General features: G+C 43.9%; 1 protein-coding gene across 1 annotated transcript; it reads right to left on the reverse strand.

Annotated features, from left to right (window-relative positions):
• Positions 1-51: 51 nt before the first annotated feature.
• tbc1d31 (TBC1 domain family, member 31) lies at positions 52-15,113 on the reverse strand. The gene is made up of 22 exons (XM_062538938.1): positions 14,727-15,113; positions 14,422-14,565; positions 14,186-14,301; positions 13,820-13,998; positions 13,001-13,152; positions 11,468-11,627; positions 10,986-11,186; positions 10,559-10,726; positions 10,275-10,354; positions 9,979-10,125; positions 9,534-9,667; positions 9,076-9,209; positions 8,050-8,229; positions 7,381-7,613; positions 6,812-6,964; positions 4,656-4,791; positions 3,565-3,657; positions 3,241-3,381; positions 2,477-2,665; positions 1,463-1,619; positions 1,056-1,193; positions 52-547 (listed from the first exon to the last, which is right to left on the reverse strand). Exons 1-22 carry the CDS (start codon positions 14,801-14,803, stop codon positions 408-410), a joined length of 3,252 nt encoding a protein of 1,083 aa, XP_062394922.1. The 5' UTR covers positions 14,804-15,113; the 3' UTR covers positions 52-407.
• Positions 15,114-15,330: the final 217 nt, after the last annotated feature.

Below are 15,330 nucleotides of genomic sequence, written 5' to 3' on the forward strand. Positions count from 1 at the left end.
AGGTTGTGCAACTCTTAAACTGCACAAGCACAAAACACACAGTAGACATAAGAAATTAAAAACCAATGGCTAGAAAACTTTATTTACAATTCAACAAGAATCTACATCAAGTTACTCTCAAATAAATTAAAAAAGCAAAAGCAAAAGCAATTTGGGCACAACAAAACCTGTGGTCTTTCCAAAATTCCCAAGGCAATATTCAGATGTGACATTAAGGAGTGCAAATCTGTGTAGTTGCCACATGTAAAACTGACGATGCTTAATTTTTTTTAAGATGGAATGCTGTATGGACGTTTTATGAATGCTGCTTCATTTGTTGATGGAATGCTGTAGGAATGGCCTCTTTTCACAGAGGAACTTGGGGATTAGCGAGGTTGGGCAGGGGCCTTGAAGACCTGTTTCTCTAGTCACTGGGAGACGGCGCTACTGGAGTACGTGCTGCCGTCGCCTACTTTGGCACGGGCCAGTTTCTGCCGAAGCTCCCTGACCTCCTTCATCAGCTCGCGCTCCTTACAGTCCAGCTCTGTTCGGCCACGGTCCAGGGAGACTGCAAAGTCACACCGGCACCTCACATATTAGTGATTTAAGTCATGATTCACAGGGCTCACATGATGTGCATGTGTGGCGATACCAGCTTGTTCAATTCCAGAGCTGCAACTAACAATTTTTTTTTTATAATCGATTGGTCTGTTGATTGTTTTCTATTCAGTCGGTTAATTTTTTTTATTAATCGATGAGTTGTTTGATCAACAAAATATCATGAAATGGTGAAAAAAAATATTGATTATTGCCTCTCAAAGCTAAACCCTGCCAAACATTCCGTTACTGTCATAGAGGAGTACGTGAAGAAGACAACATTCAGGTTGAAGAAATTGCAATCAGAGAATTTGTAGGTATTTTTTAAGAATATATTGGTCAATGAATTGTTGCAGCCCTAATCCAATCCCTCCTCATTTACGCTGTCCTCCCAAGAAATGAAAGATATAGATGGGTGTATTTAACTTGGGTGAAAGGAAAAGCTAAAGGCTGGTCTTTTGGGGTATGGTCATACTCACAGGTGGTAGAGCTTTCTGAAGGGGACTGGTTGTTCAGGCAGACCGGAATGCCATTGGGCTGTGTGGGGGGTGAATGGGACTGGTGTCCTCGGTCTCTTGTTGGGAAGGGAGATGTGAGGTCCTGCTCCCTTTGATGATCTATAATGAGAAAGTGGCTAATGTGAGCCATAATATGTATGGCCTCTGCAGCTGTGACCTTATCAATTAGCTTAAGCTGAAATGAAAAGATTCCAGTGCTCCCTCCAGGGACAAGGTGAAGTGTGCCAGTAATGCCACAAAACAAACAAACACCAGGCTGTGCCAAATGTGTGTCTCAGTTCAGTCCGACCGAGTTTGGTTCTGCACTCTGGAAAGTGCAAAACTTTGTGTACCATTGGGAAAAGAAACAGTGATGTGACAGGACTTACCATACGTCTCGCCCTGACACTGAGATTTCAGGGATTCCTGGGAGAGCTCATCTCCTGGCGAGGCCTCCACCATGGTAGCCACCTGCTGATGATGCCTCTTCTTCCTCTCCCTCCTCTCCTCCTCCAGCTGGGCTTGTCGGGACACCACCTCCTCCCACTGTCACCACAGAATAAGACACAAAAAACACAGACGCTCAGAAAAGCAGGCAAATGTCACAACGGTGAGGTCTGAAGATCTCGATCCGTGCTCTAAAATAATGTTTATACAAGTGTCATTATAGAGTTCTGGATACTGATGCTCGTCTTTGATGCTTTATAATATGTTATTATATTTTATGTATTTTGGCAATTCTGTATTTAATTAGCCATATGTATGTATGTGTATGTGTGTGTGTGTGTGTGTGTGTGTGTGTGTGTGTGTATCTCCAATGTCCCAGGTAATATTCAGGCAGGAAGAGCTCAGAAGCTGGTGGCATCTGGTTGACCAGGTTTCTCTACATATCATGTTTTTGGTTTTCCATGACCACAGTGTGAAGACTAAATGTTCAGTCACTTCAGAGTAAATAGATTTTAATTGTTAGTCTGGTACGCATGACGTGTCTTATGACGAATCAGACCAGGGTCGCGTTTCCCAGATTTGTTAAGAAGCTCTTAAGTGCTAAGAACTTCTTAGCAGCGTTCTTAGAGCACTCCTAAGAAGTTCTTAGCACTTAAGAGCTTCTTAATGAGTCTGGGAAATGCGGCCCTTTACGGTTATTGGTAGAAATAACAATAAATACATTTATTTGTTATACATTCAAATTTGTTTCTCACTTCTTGATTTCATGTTGCGTAATGTAAAGTAAACTTTTCATCTTCACTCCATGGACATGGAAACCCAAAACCATGACATTTAGGGAAACCTGGTCATCCAGATGAGAGCAGCTGATTCTCCGAAGGAGTTCCCAAATGAGCAGCTTGCTACCAAACCACTTTCATATGTCCCTCGACCCTTGACCCTCGACCTTGTCTGACCTTCCTGCCCTCCGCTACGAGTTGGACGAGCTCCTCCTCTTTGGCATGCGTCTCTTGGGTCATCTGGGTCAGTAGCTGCTGCCGCCTCTTCTGGTCAGCGTCGGCCTGCTCCAGACGCTTCAGAACCTCGGCCTGCCACTCGTGATCTGCTCCAAGCTGGCCCTCCTCAGCCACAGACTCCTCCAGCACCTGAGGACCACCACAGAACAAGCTCCCTGATGCTCTGCCATCGAAACATCCATGCAAGGCAAACAAACATGCCAACTGCACCTCGATGGAACGGACTGACAGACCATCTCGGACTCCACCATCACAGAAGAGTGTAAAGAGAGCAATACCTTGAGGAAACCTGCTCTGTGACCTTTTAGTTTCATTAAAACGGCAGTAAAACATTTTGGTAAGAAAAAAAAAGAAAATACAAAAAAACCCACCACTATTCAGTTGGAGCTGATAAGAAGCTTGCTAGCATGCTAAATCAAGTCTTTTGGTGTTGTAGTTGGCAATGTTGTGCTATGAAACGTTTGCAAGGTAGCCCAACATGGAAAACATAATTGGATTGTCCAGCACAACTAGTTGGAATCACAGTGTTTTTATCTCCCTCATATAACCATATACCATAACAATTCCTTTAAGGATTTGAGGACACCAGTACTAGATGCTTACAAAACACACTTTTGTTGCACACTGTCTCTTGAACAGTAATTGACCAGCATGTTTAAAAGGTGGCTTTACTGTGAATGACTATACTCATGTATGAGGTGTACCCTTTTGGTGTCTTGGGTCAGGTCTTGGTCTGTCTGGAGCATATCGCGAAATGCTGTTTCCTCGAGCTCCGCCCGATGTCTGCGGGCACCGAGCTTTGCCTCCACCTCCTGGTTCACCCGCTCTTGTTCCTTCGCTAGTTGCTATGGACACAGAGGGATCTCAATGACACTGATGTATCAGGTTCTTGCAGATATGAGCAATCAGGTGGACATAAATGTATAAATGGTGCCCCCTCCCAAATACACACAGAGGTTTAGAAGAATGTTCAATTTGTGATGATAACACAACCATTACTTCATGCGTCACTGGTCATTTTTCTTCACCTGTTCAAAGAGTCGTCTCTTGGCGTCCAACTCCATCTGTCTCACTTCGATGTCCTGCACCGCAGCTGCAGTCTCCTGATCTCTTAGAGCCATCTGGTCACAATACAGACCCCAGGAGGACAATCACACACACACACACACACACACACACATACGTAAGGGATAATCAACGACGCGCCGTGCGTTTCTAGGAAAATAATGCACATTCGAAGTGGTAATAAGGTCCCGACGCCGCAGGCACTTCTCGCACTTCGAAAAGTGCATTATTTTCCTAGAAAAGCACGGCGCGGAGTTGATTATCCTGCTTATACCACTGCTACTATAATTTTCGTTTATATTGCCGCTGTCTTAGATACAACGTTTCTGTTTTTACCGTTACATTCACATTGGCGAATTAATATTCAAGTGTCATAAGCCCAAAAAAAACTAACTACTTCATAGCCGTGCGTATTATCGAAAAATAATGCACGTTCCAAATAGCGCATCACAATAGGACATTTGACCAAGCAGTGGTATAAACAGCAAATAATCTATAGCTTCCTATTTCTAAGTACTCTGTGAAGTCCCTGTCTTACACAACTTTCCTGTGAAAGTTTTATTTTGCCCCAAACAACGGAGTAACCAATACTGCTATTGTATTAGCCAGACTACGTCAACTGTGCGAACACAGACTGAGCTACGGTGCTGCTACAGGGCCCCTGATGGAGCTATGGTGGAGAGTTCAGGACCACTGACTGTGGGTGTCAGATACTACTGACTCACAATTATAATGCGATCAAAAGTTGCATTAAGGTTGCAATTAATTGTGGAGCAATGATTGATTATTTGGGAGTATTTTGTTACTTCCAGTGGCAACACGATGAACATGTACCTTTAAAAGCACCATAGGCAGCAGTTCCGTGGATGAACCACAATAAATGCAAGCATAAGTAGAAGTACTGTCTGTAAGTTTTAAATGTATTGGGTAGTGAATATTTAACTGAAGCTTGCCTAGACTTTCAAAAATCGTATCGCACATCAAATCCCGATATGTGTCAGAATAATCCCAATTCTAATATTTCCCCCCAGATCGTTCAGCTCTGGTGTCTGACCTTCCTCTGGATCTCGTCATCCAGCCTGTGCAGCTGCACGCGGCGCTGGTCCTGCTGGTGGTGCAGGAACCTCCGGCGCGTGGCCTCCACCAGCTGCAGCTCCTTCAGCTTCAGCTCGCGCTTCATGGCCGCAAGCCTGAGGTAGATGGGACATGTTAGTACAGCAATAACTACTACTCCCATAGAATAGAATGACATAGGGCTGCTTGATTATGGTAAAAATCATTATCACGATTATTAAAGGTGATTACTCAGTGATTTTGGCAAAATAATCATTACACAGTAATTTCCCGCATATAAGCCGCATTGTATATAAGCCGTAGGAAAGTGTTTTATGCAAGTTAAAAGAAAGAAAACCATATTAACACCATATTAACTGCCCCCCTGTATTAACCTCATAGCTGAAGAAATGTTGCAAAATCAATGTATAAGCCGCGGCTAATAGTCAGGAAATTACGGTATTTCGATTATGCTATTTTCATAATTGTTGGAAGTCATAATCACGATTAATCGATTCATTCGATTAATTGCACAGCCCTAGAATGACAGATTGAGTGAAGTATTGTCAAGGGAAGAAGAGGAGTCAGGAAGAAGTTAGGATAGAGAAGACGGATAGAGAAGAAGGTCCTGCTTAGTGCTAGATTAAGCATGTCCAATTGATAGCAGTGCTAAGAGAGGAGGTACTCTCTGCAGAGTTGGGTCTTCTTCAGGATGCTTTTGAGAGGGACGTTCCTGTTCTAGTAGGAACTGGTAGTATATTCCAGCATTGGAGGAGAGCAACTGTCGGGAGGTGGTATATGCCTGTATGAGGGTATTCAAATAAGTGGGCGCAGAACTGGAGATTACTTTGTGGGCAAGACATGACCACATGCTTCAAAGTACTAGGGAGAATGTGATATGCGGCAAGGTCCTCGTCTTCCAAAAGAAAACCTTTTCCAGATTTTCTCCAAACTGTTTTCTTTTTCTGAGACTCTTTTTTTTGCCTTTTTGTTGAAAGTTTTGTTGACTTGACTGTGCACGTTGTCAACATTTTGGTGTATGTATTACTATGAGCAATACTTTTGAGGCTTCGTCAAAACTTCCACTTCAATTTCCATACTTTTCCAATTACATTGTGTGGGGTACCTATTCTCTATATTTTTGGAGCGATTTGTTTGTTTGTTTGTTTATTTGTCTGCCAGTCAGTCTCTTTATTTCCACAGATTTATGCAAACACTAACCAGCCCTTCATGACGCTTTGTGGCATGGACCCAGGAAGAACCCATTAAAGTATGCAGGGATTGCTTTGAAGGGTTGTGGTGGTGAGGGTGAAGCACGAGTGGTCATTAATGCTAACCCCTAGACAGTCATTTTTTATTCTCACTGCCATGACGGGAACAGTGCCGCCGCTGCAATGTAATCACGATTTGATTAAACGAGAGAAAAGTCCCCTGATTTCCAATAAGTAACCAAAGGAAAATCCCCTGCTTTTTACTGTATCTACTTTGTAACCAACTCTCCCAAGCCAGTCACGCCCTCAAATGAAATAAGTGCAAGACACTTATTTCCACCAAAAATTAAATATCAGAGTCAGTGAGAACTGTGAGTGAGGTGCACTGCTTTCTATGATGGGGGGCTTTTGTAATGTGATGGTTTGAGCTTTTCCGCAAAGTTCTCTAAAAATAGTGTGTTGTGTATACTGCAGTGTGTGTGTGTGTGTGTGGGGTGTGTGTGTACGGTACATATACATATATTTGTGTGCGTGTGTATGCATGTGTGTGAGTGTGTGTGCATCTGATTGTGTATGTGTAGTGTGTACGTGTAGTGCGTGTGTGTAGTGTGGCGCGAGTGTGTGTGCATCTGGTTGTAGTGTGTGTGTGTAGTGTGTAGTGTATATGTGTGTGAGTGTGTGTGCATCTGGTTGTAGTGTGTAGTGTATATGTGTGTGAGTGTGTGTGCATCTGGTTGTAGTGTGTATGTGTAGTGTGTAGTGTATATGTGTGTGTGTGTGTGTGTGCGCATCTGGTTGTCTATGTCTAGTGTGTATGCATGTATGTGTGTGAGTGTGTGTGCATCCGGTTGTGTGTATGTGTAGTGCGTGTGTGTGTGTGTGTGTGTGTGTGTGTGTGTGTGTAGTGTAGTGTAGTGTGGCGTGAGTGCGTGTGCTTTGCCCTCACTTGGTCCTCTGCTCGGCCAGCTTGGCCTCCTCCTGCTGCAGGATGTGCCTGCGCTGGTGCTCGGCCTGCTGGAGCAGCTCCTGCTGCGTGTGCCACGCCTCGTCCTCCGCCTGCTGGCGCACCGCCTCCGACCGCAGCTCCTGCAGCGCCTGCCTTTGCTCGCCCACACACACACACACACATAGAGATAAACAAACAAACTAGTTCATCCTTAAGTCCACCAGGCAAGCACGGACATGGTAGACACAAAACTTCAAAACAACAACTAAGGAAATATGATATAATTAACTCTCAAAGTTAATGCCTGTATAGCCTCCCAGAATCTTTGGACATTCTTGATGGAGCAACAACTTGAAAATAACCATAACACACACTCATTTTTACCATTCCATTATGGATATTTCCATTATGTGCTGTGCCAGAAATGGTGGGTCTGTCAGCCCCTGCCCTACCTATTCTACCATGTGTACCCTACCTCGCTCAACCTATCCAGGCCCTACCCAGTCCTACATGTACTACTCAGTGTGATTTGGTTGTGGTTGTGGTTGTGGTTGTGGTTGTGGAGGCACCTCTCCCGCAGGTATTGCGCCTCCTGCTGGCGAATGCGCTCGCGCTCCTGCGACTGGTACTCCACGATGAAGGTGGGGTACTGGTTGAAGACGGGGTACTGCCCGCGGAGCAGCGGCTCAAAGTCGCTCAGCGTGGAGCGCGGGTGGATGTCCGCCGGCGTGGCGCTCATCAGCCGATACGTCTCCTTGATCATGGCGCCGATGTCGAAGTTGTTGCGATGGTGGAAGAAGTACTGCGTCCATTGGAAAGGGAGGGCATAAGATTGAAAAGGTTGTTGCAAAAGGTTACTGAGTGGAGGGTCTACATGACACAAACCCCAATCTACAAATCAGAGTCTCAATATTACATTGCATTGTAAAGAAATTCTCAAAACAGACAACATGTACCAGGAGTGTACAGTAGTTGTTTTTTCCTTCACATTTTCCCAAAAATATGTCATAAGGGCCTACAGCTGAACTACTAAATACACACAAATTGCACCATAAAACCACTTACAACATCTTCAGTAAACTTGTGTTAGCATTCTCCTTTTGTGTGCAGTGTAAAAACAGTATACTGTATATACCTAAGCGCCTTATGATCTGCCACTTGTTTTGTGCCAAATCACCCTCTGCATTCATTACTGTAAATGTAAACAGAGCTTGAAAAGCCATCCGGAGTGCGGCTACCTCAAAGTCCTCCCTGAAGGTGAGCATCAGCAGCTGGGCTCGGCAGCAGGTGACGTACGCTACCACGGCCACCAGCAGGAAGGCCGGGTGGTTGGAGAAGACGTTGTCGAACAGCCGGAGCCACTCGTCCCTGGTGAGCACCTCGGAGAAGAGCGTTTCCAGGAGAGGCCACGCGTACAGCTGGACGACAAGGGAATCAGATGGACAAAGCACAGAGCACAGGTTAGGTCTGCGGTATAAAGCAGCATTCACACCAAGAACGATAACGATAATGATAACTATAACCATAACGATAAAAGCGCCCACACTGGCCAACTATAAGGAAATTCTCTCCTCGTGTTATTAAATGTGATGGCTAGAATATTACGGGTTCTGATTGGCTGTTAGCTTTTTATCGTTCTCAAAATCGCTCTGAAAGTGATCAACAATGATATCGGTCTTCATGTCGTTATCGTTATAGTTTATGTGGTAACGTTGTCATTCATATTAATGACAGTGATATTTATTTATAGTTATCGTTCTTGGTGTGAATGGCCCTTAAGCACCGCTCCCTGATGACAGCTCTAAACCCTCACACATGATTGATGTGGTTGAACACATGCTAAACACCACACCATCTGTCAGGTAAGATCACTTCAAATTATATATTTCGGAAATCTACATGTGTGTAGAATGTCTATGTGTTTACAAGGGGATCCATATAATGTCAGCTGGGGGGGCACAACTGGCTGCAGCACTGTATGGACCCCGGGCTCGAGTCCGTCTCGATTTGATCCTACCCCACTTTCTCCCACCCGCTTCACTGTTCTATCACAATAAAGGCAAACACTGCGAAAAAAAGGTGGTCCTTTCCGGATCCCACCCCAACTCTCTCTCCCACTCACTTATCTGGTCTCTCTCTACTATCCTATCTGATTAAAGGCATAAAAGCCCCAAAATATATACTTAAAAGAATCAAATAATTTGCAGTGAAAAAAAAATCCCTTCAAAAAAGTCAGCTCATGCCAGTGGTAGTCCGTTCCTCACCTGTGAGGTGATGCGGCAGTCGACCAGGTGCTGCAGCAGCTCCCGGTCATGGTGGGCCAGCACGTTCTCCACCATGCTCAGCACATTCAGCGGCGGGTTGGGGTAGTACTCAAACCAGTGCTGGCACCAGCTCACTGTTCATAAGGGGATGCAGCAGGCTTCACTCAAGAGTCAGAATATTTTTAGAGTGCTGACCAAATTATAAGCTACAATTGGAAAAACAGGAAAAAAAGGCTGCACTATGCATAAATAATCACAATTTATTCCACAGACGCGTTTCGGCGTTCGGCCTTCCTCAGTATGTCAGGAAGGCAGAACGCCGAAATGCGTCTGTGGAATAAATGGTGACCAACTCACTGTTCCCAAGAGGATGCAGCACGACAACACAACTTCATTACGGTTGTTTTGGCAAAGACAGCAACACAACAGCAGTGTAAACAGCCATTTCTTTTACGTACCAATGACAGTGGCCACCACTTCAAAACAGATGAGCGGATTGTTCTGGAAGAGTTTCACAAATGGAAAGGCCACCAGGGGGAGGTAGTCTGCCTCTCCAAAGATGGCCGACCAGTGAGCAAGCAAAGACAGGAGCCTGAGAGTTGGAGAGCACAAGGGAGGGAGGGAGGGAGACAGAGAAAGAGGGAGTGAGAAGGAGAGAGCGAGAGAGTAGAAAGGAGAGGGAAAGGGAGAGAGGGATGGAGGGAGTTTGCGGTCTTGTCTCTTATCAATGTTTTACCCAAACGTTTTAACCAAACAGAAGAGGGACGGCACTACGAAACTGGCTATATGAGAGGGGGTGTTTCTCATCCAACCCCGCTTCAATAAAACAAGACAACATAAACTTTCTTGCTTCTAAGTGTAGCAACACATGCTGGAATTCTCAGATCTGAGAGCTTCATGTACCTCTGCAGGCCCCGCTGTAGCTTCTGGCTTTTGATGGGGTAGCGTTCCTGGAGAGTCAGGAACGCAGGGTGGAGACCTTTCTCCACCAGGCTGTTGAACGCAGCGTGGTTCTCAGGGAGTTGCAGCAGAGAGCGCCAAACAAACATCCTGCCAGGTGGGAAGAGAATTCAGTTTAGAGAACAGCATGGCCATGGAGGAGTCTTTACTCTAACTGAAACATGAAACAATGGTGCCACGTTTTCAAAAGCTGTGGTAGGAAGAGTGTGGTATCCTAAAATATGTTTTCCAGGTTGTACCTGTATTTGGCTGGGTATTCCCCAAAAGTTTTCAGTAAGGCAAGAAGTCGCTTCTTGTTCAATCCGCCAGGTAAATCATTCTGCAATACATTACAAAATGTTTTACAACAAACACATTATCAAGCCAGCAACATTATTTCTTTGCAGTCAAGACGGGCTGTAATATCAAACAATCCCAAATTATGCTTATGCCACATCATTATTCCTTTATCATTATACTGATGATGACTGTGATATTGTGGTAATTAATGATCGACAGGTTAGTGGACTAGTGCAGGACTCGCCTCTTTCTCCTCTCCGGCGATGACCGCCGAAGGCCGAAGCACTTTGACTGGGACACGGCGCCCGGAGGTTTTGGGTCTCTGCACCGCCCCTGACCGCACCTTCACCAGCATACCAGAGCCGTCTGCTGTGGAGTCCTGAGAGATCACCTTCACCAGTGGCTGCGGGGGCTGGAGACAAGCAGTGTCAGTTGTAGTGTGGAGGGCCACTTTCTAATCATCATTTTCCACAAAAAAATGCTAATCACACAATATAACCATTTTTGAGCATATGATTCAGCTAATTAAGCTTTTTTGGAAGCTAAACACATTGTGAACATAATTCAGACAAAGGCTTCGAATAACAATAGAAATGGCAAGACCCACAAAGAAACAAAAGATATCCCTGCACACATTCTTGAAAATCAGTGGTATTCAACTGCAGAGCTACCTTGTTGACCTCTTGTGTAAGACCCTGGACGCTGTAGATGTTAAGAGCACCAGTGTCCATCACTGCCACTACGTGACGTCCCTTTGGGCAGAGGGTCACCGCGGTTATGGTGTTATCAATGGAGCCGATCTCAAAGAGCTGCTTAAAGGTCTGGATGTTGATGAAGCGCATGATACCATCTTGGCTAAGCACTCCTAGGACCTAGAACATGACAGAGGAAGAATGCTCTGTGAATGAGTTGAATAAGTTACGTTTTAGTCAGGCAGCCATGGGGTCAGACCTGGTTTTGTCGGTTAACGTTTTTTTTCAGAATCTAGTAGCTGCTTGCTTTTGAACTGTCATGTACAATTTAATCCATGTCAGCGTTTATATCCATTCCTTCATGTGCATTAGACTGGCAAACTGGCATCCTTTTGAATCTATTATTCTTTTCCAGCGACTCTTATTCTGATGTGTTTTATAATGAAATAGTGGAGTGATACCTGGCTGGATCCGCCATCAAAGCTGTCGGGTAGGAACTCCAGGTGGCGCACGGTCCGAACCTTGGGCGGCATCTGGACCACGCGCATGAGCTGCCTGCTCTCCAGGCACCACAGGTGGAGGAGGTTAGAGCGCCCCCCAGCGGCCAGAGTCTTCCCATCCCTGTGAAACACAACACTGGATGTACTACTGCTGACGCATAGCGAGAAAAGGTTCTCTAGAGAGATTTCCAAATGCTTCATCACCCTAAAAAGCATTGCCATGCACTCCACCACCACAGAGCAAACATTCAACACACTTTTTTTTATTTTACACTACAGCGCCCTCCACAATTATTGGCACCCCTGGTTAAGATGTGTTTTTTAGCTTCTAATAAATTATTTTTTTTTCCAAATAATATAGGACCACTATGAAAAAAAGCGTAAAATCCAACCTTTAATACAAGTGCATTTATTTAGAAGGAAAAAAATCCCACATAAAGAAATAATTGTTCTTCATAAAATCACCTGTTCCACAATTATTGGCACCCCTAACAATTCCTAGCAAATAAATGTAATTAAAGTATTTCTGTCATTTCTGTCATTTCTACAGTAGTTTAAAAAGTCAATCAGATTATGTAGGAACATTTAATTAGTAATTCTTAACATCCTGTTTCCCTGGGCTATCAATATGACGTGACACAGAGGCCATTTCTCTTCAACATGGGAAAGACAAAGGAACACACTGTTCAAGTAAGGCAGATGTGTGTCGACCTTCACAAGTAAGGCAATGGCTATAAGAAAATAGCCACTCGCACACCTGCCCATATCTATCGTCAGAGGAATAGTTAAGAAGCTTAAAACAACTGGAACAGTGGTAAACAAGCCTGGAAGAGGACGCAAGTTTATTTTGCCACCACGCACAGTGAGGAGGATGGTAAGAGAAATAAAAAAATCTCCAAAACTCACTGTTACAGAATTGCATCAAATGGTTGCATCTTGGGGTCACAAAGTCTCCAAAAAAAACATCAGGCGCTATCTACATGCCAACAAGTTGTTGGGAGGCATGCAGGGAAAAAAACCTTTCTCACTCAAAATCATAAGCACAAACGTCTGGAGTGGTACTGGGCCTTCAACTGGGACCGTGTGCTTTAGTCAGACGAGACAAAGTTAGAGCTTTTTGGCAACAAACACTCTACGTGGGTCTGGCGTAACAAAAAGATGAGTATGCAGAACAGCACCTCATGCCCACTGTGAAGTATGGGGGAGGATCGGTGATGCTGTGGGCCTGTTTCTCTTCCAAAGGGCCTGGGAACCTTGTTAGGGTGTATGGCATCATGAATGCTTTGAAATACCAGGACATTTTAAATCAAAATCTGATGGCCCCTGCCCGAAAGCTGAAGATGGATCGTCACTGGGTCTTTCAGCAAGATAATGACCCTAAACATATGGCCAAGTCTACACAGAAATGGTTCACCAGACACCGTATCAAGCTCCTACCATGGCCATCTCAAAATGCACATTTATTCAAAAGGTTTCTAAATGTAAAAGTGTTACCTTGTTATAGCAAAAGCTTTGTAATGTATTTGCGGTCCGTCCTGAGGCACTGATAGCTGGAATTTGCAGAAAAGTGTGTCGCTCTCCCAGGCAAAAATGGAATCATCGTTAAAGCAACTGAGGATAGTGTTACTTAGTGGTAAGAAGAAAACCTAAAGAACAAAACAGACATGGCTATAAATTATGTCAACATTATGATGTGCCAAAATCTGTTTGCATCACTGATATACATTTTTGTAGAGGAGAGCTCTACATAGGGCTGCACAATGTATCACCATCACAATTGCGAATTTGCAATATGAACCAATGTAATTATCTAATCGCAAATGCTACAAGTAATCATGCATAGTTAAGTTTTGCCACATTTAAGATGCTAAAATTCATGTCATCCTCCTTGACTGTGCCATTTCGGAATTCTTGAATTTCCCCTTGGGAATCAATAAAGCCTATCTATCTGATGAGCATGTCTAGTGCGTGAGAAACACGGCACCTGTGATTGGTGAGCTTCAGTCAAGCTGTGGTTATCATGCCCTCGGAATGCTCACTAATCAGAATTGGCACCACTTAAAGAGACATTTGGAATACTGAACTGAATCAATGAATTGACACTCTAAATATCATATTGCATATGGCAATACAAAAAAATCATATTGCAAATCACAATTGCGTATCTTACTCCAATCGTGCAGCTCTTGATCTACATTTAACAGGGCTATGCAACATCAAAAATTGACAGATTTTCTGACGGTTTCTATTTGTTTGTGCTTGGTTAGTCTAAGCAGATTTCATTCCATTTAATGACCACAGTGAAGTTCGCACCCTTTGGATGCCCACAGACTGGCGAATGTTGAGCTTCCTCTTCCTCTGGAAGGTGTCCAGGTCCCAAAGCTGCGCGGTGTCTGAGGACGTGGTGATGGCATATCGCCCAGAGCTGTGCACGGATATGAAGGACACGGCCCCCTCATGACCTCGCATCCAGCTCACCAGCTGTTTGGTATCTGACAGGGGAGAAGGGGATAGAGGATAGGGGATAGGGGGGGGGGGGGGGGATATGTCTTCTGCCATGAGATCAAAAAATCAACCTTAATCTGCTAACAAATCTATTGGATTCATCTGAGTGAAATTAGAATTGTTGTTACATGAATAGTGTACGCAACATAAGCTTGTGTCATTGGATATATCTACCTTTGTCAAAGCATTTTATTGAGTAGTCTGCCAGGGCAACTAGGAACTCTGTAGTTCTGTGCAAACTGAATGCAAGAGCTGTGCATGCCTGTCCAGTTTTCTGGACCAGTTTGAATCTATAAGACAATGATGAATTCAGTACAGTGCATATATTCAGACAATTTCAGTTTGCTATGGTTCACAAATGACTTTTTCTTGACTGTTATTTTTCAATACAAAACCAAGGTGAAACTTACCTGTTTCTACTTATGTCAAATACATAGATATTTCCGTGGTGGTCGCCAGCAAGAAACGAGTCCCCTGTTGTGTCATATGCCACTTGAAGAAATCGCACTTTCTTGCTTTGATGAGCATCAGTGCGAACTACACTGACGATAACACTATAAAAGACGAAAAGAAGAGGTAACGGATGCATGATTGACAACTTTTCCTTTACTTACTCTAGGGATGAAACTTCTTCAACGTTAATGTGTGCGGAAAGTTGGACAATCAATGTAATGTTACACATGATTTTGAAGTGCAATTAGTGGTGCTTACTTACCCGTTGCTTACTGATGGGTTTGGCTTTCGATACCATACTTTACCATCTACTTTAGAGCCAACGTCGGTAGTCTGCATTTCTCAACTGACTTGCAACAGATATTTTACAAGCTAATTTGGTCAGAAAACTCTTGCTAACTAGCTAGATAGCATGGTTGCTAGCTGATGTTGTTAGCTCGCGCAGACAGAGCGGTAACTTCAGCGCGAAGTTTGAAATATACACTTGTTTGCTAAATGTATCCCTACACTCTGCTGGAGATAACTTAGAGGTTTATCAAAACATGTAAGTTGCCCATAACAGCGAAACACACGAGACTGTAAAATACAGTGTCAAAAAGGCAGGTTGTAGGGAGGGCTCTAGACAACTGTTACAATTCTGAGAATGTTCGTTGCCAGCCCCTTGCTTGCTCAAGCTACAGATGTAAACACTTCAAGTGCTTATGGGTAATGAAGTTTATACGTTTATTTACGTTGACAAATGAATTAAAAATCCACCCATCAATATGTATTTGAAAAAAATATTTGCTCACTAGCTGTAATTTGAATCTTTTGATATGTCAATTGCTTGGATTTTCTACAGGAACCACATTTTATACATTTTCCAT

Source organism: Sardina pilchardus, chromosome 6 (genome assembly GCF_963854185.1).
Source record: "Sardina pilchardus chromosome 6, fSarPil1.1, whole genome shotgun sequence".
Taxonomy (NCBI): Eukaryota; Metazoa; Chordata; class Actinopteri; order Clupeiformes; family Clupeidae; genus Sardina; species Sardina pilchardus.

Bases quoted from the DNA above. Each gene is read 5' to 3' on its own strand.
- tbc1d31 (XM_062538938.1), bottom strand. From the start codon at position 14,803: ATGCAGACTACCGACGTTGGCTCTAAAGTAGATGGTAAAGTATGGTAT. The intron at 14,566-14,726 runs GTAAGTAAGCAC...CGTCTTTTATAG, and splicing joins AACCCATCAGTAAGCAACGG to TGTTATCGTCAGTGTAGTTC. The intron at 4,792-6,811 runs GTGAGGGCAAAG...CATCTACCTCAG, and splicing joins CTGGCCGAGCAGAGGACCAA to GCTTGCGGCCATGAAGCGCG.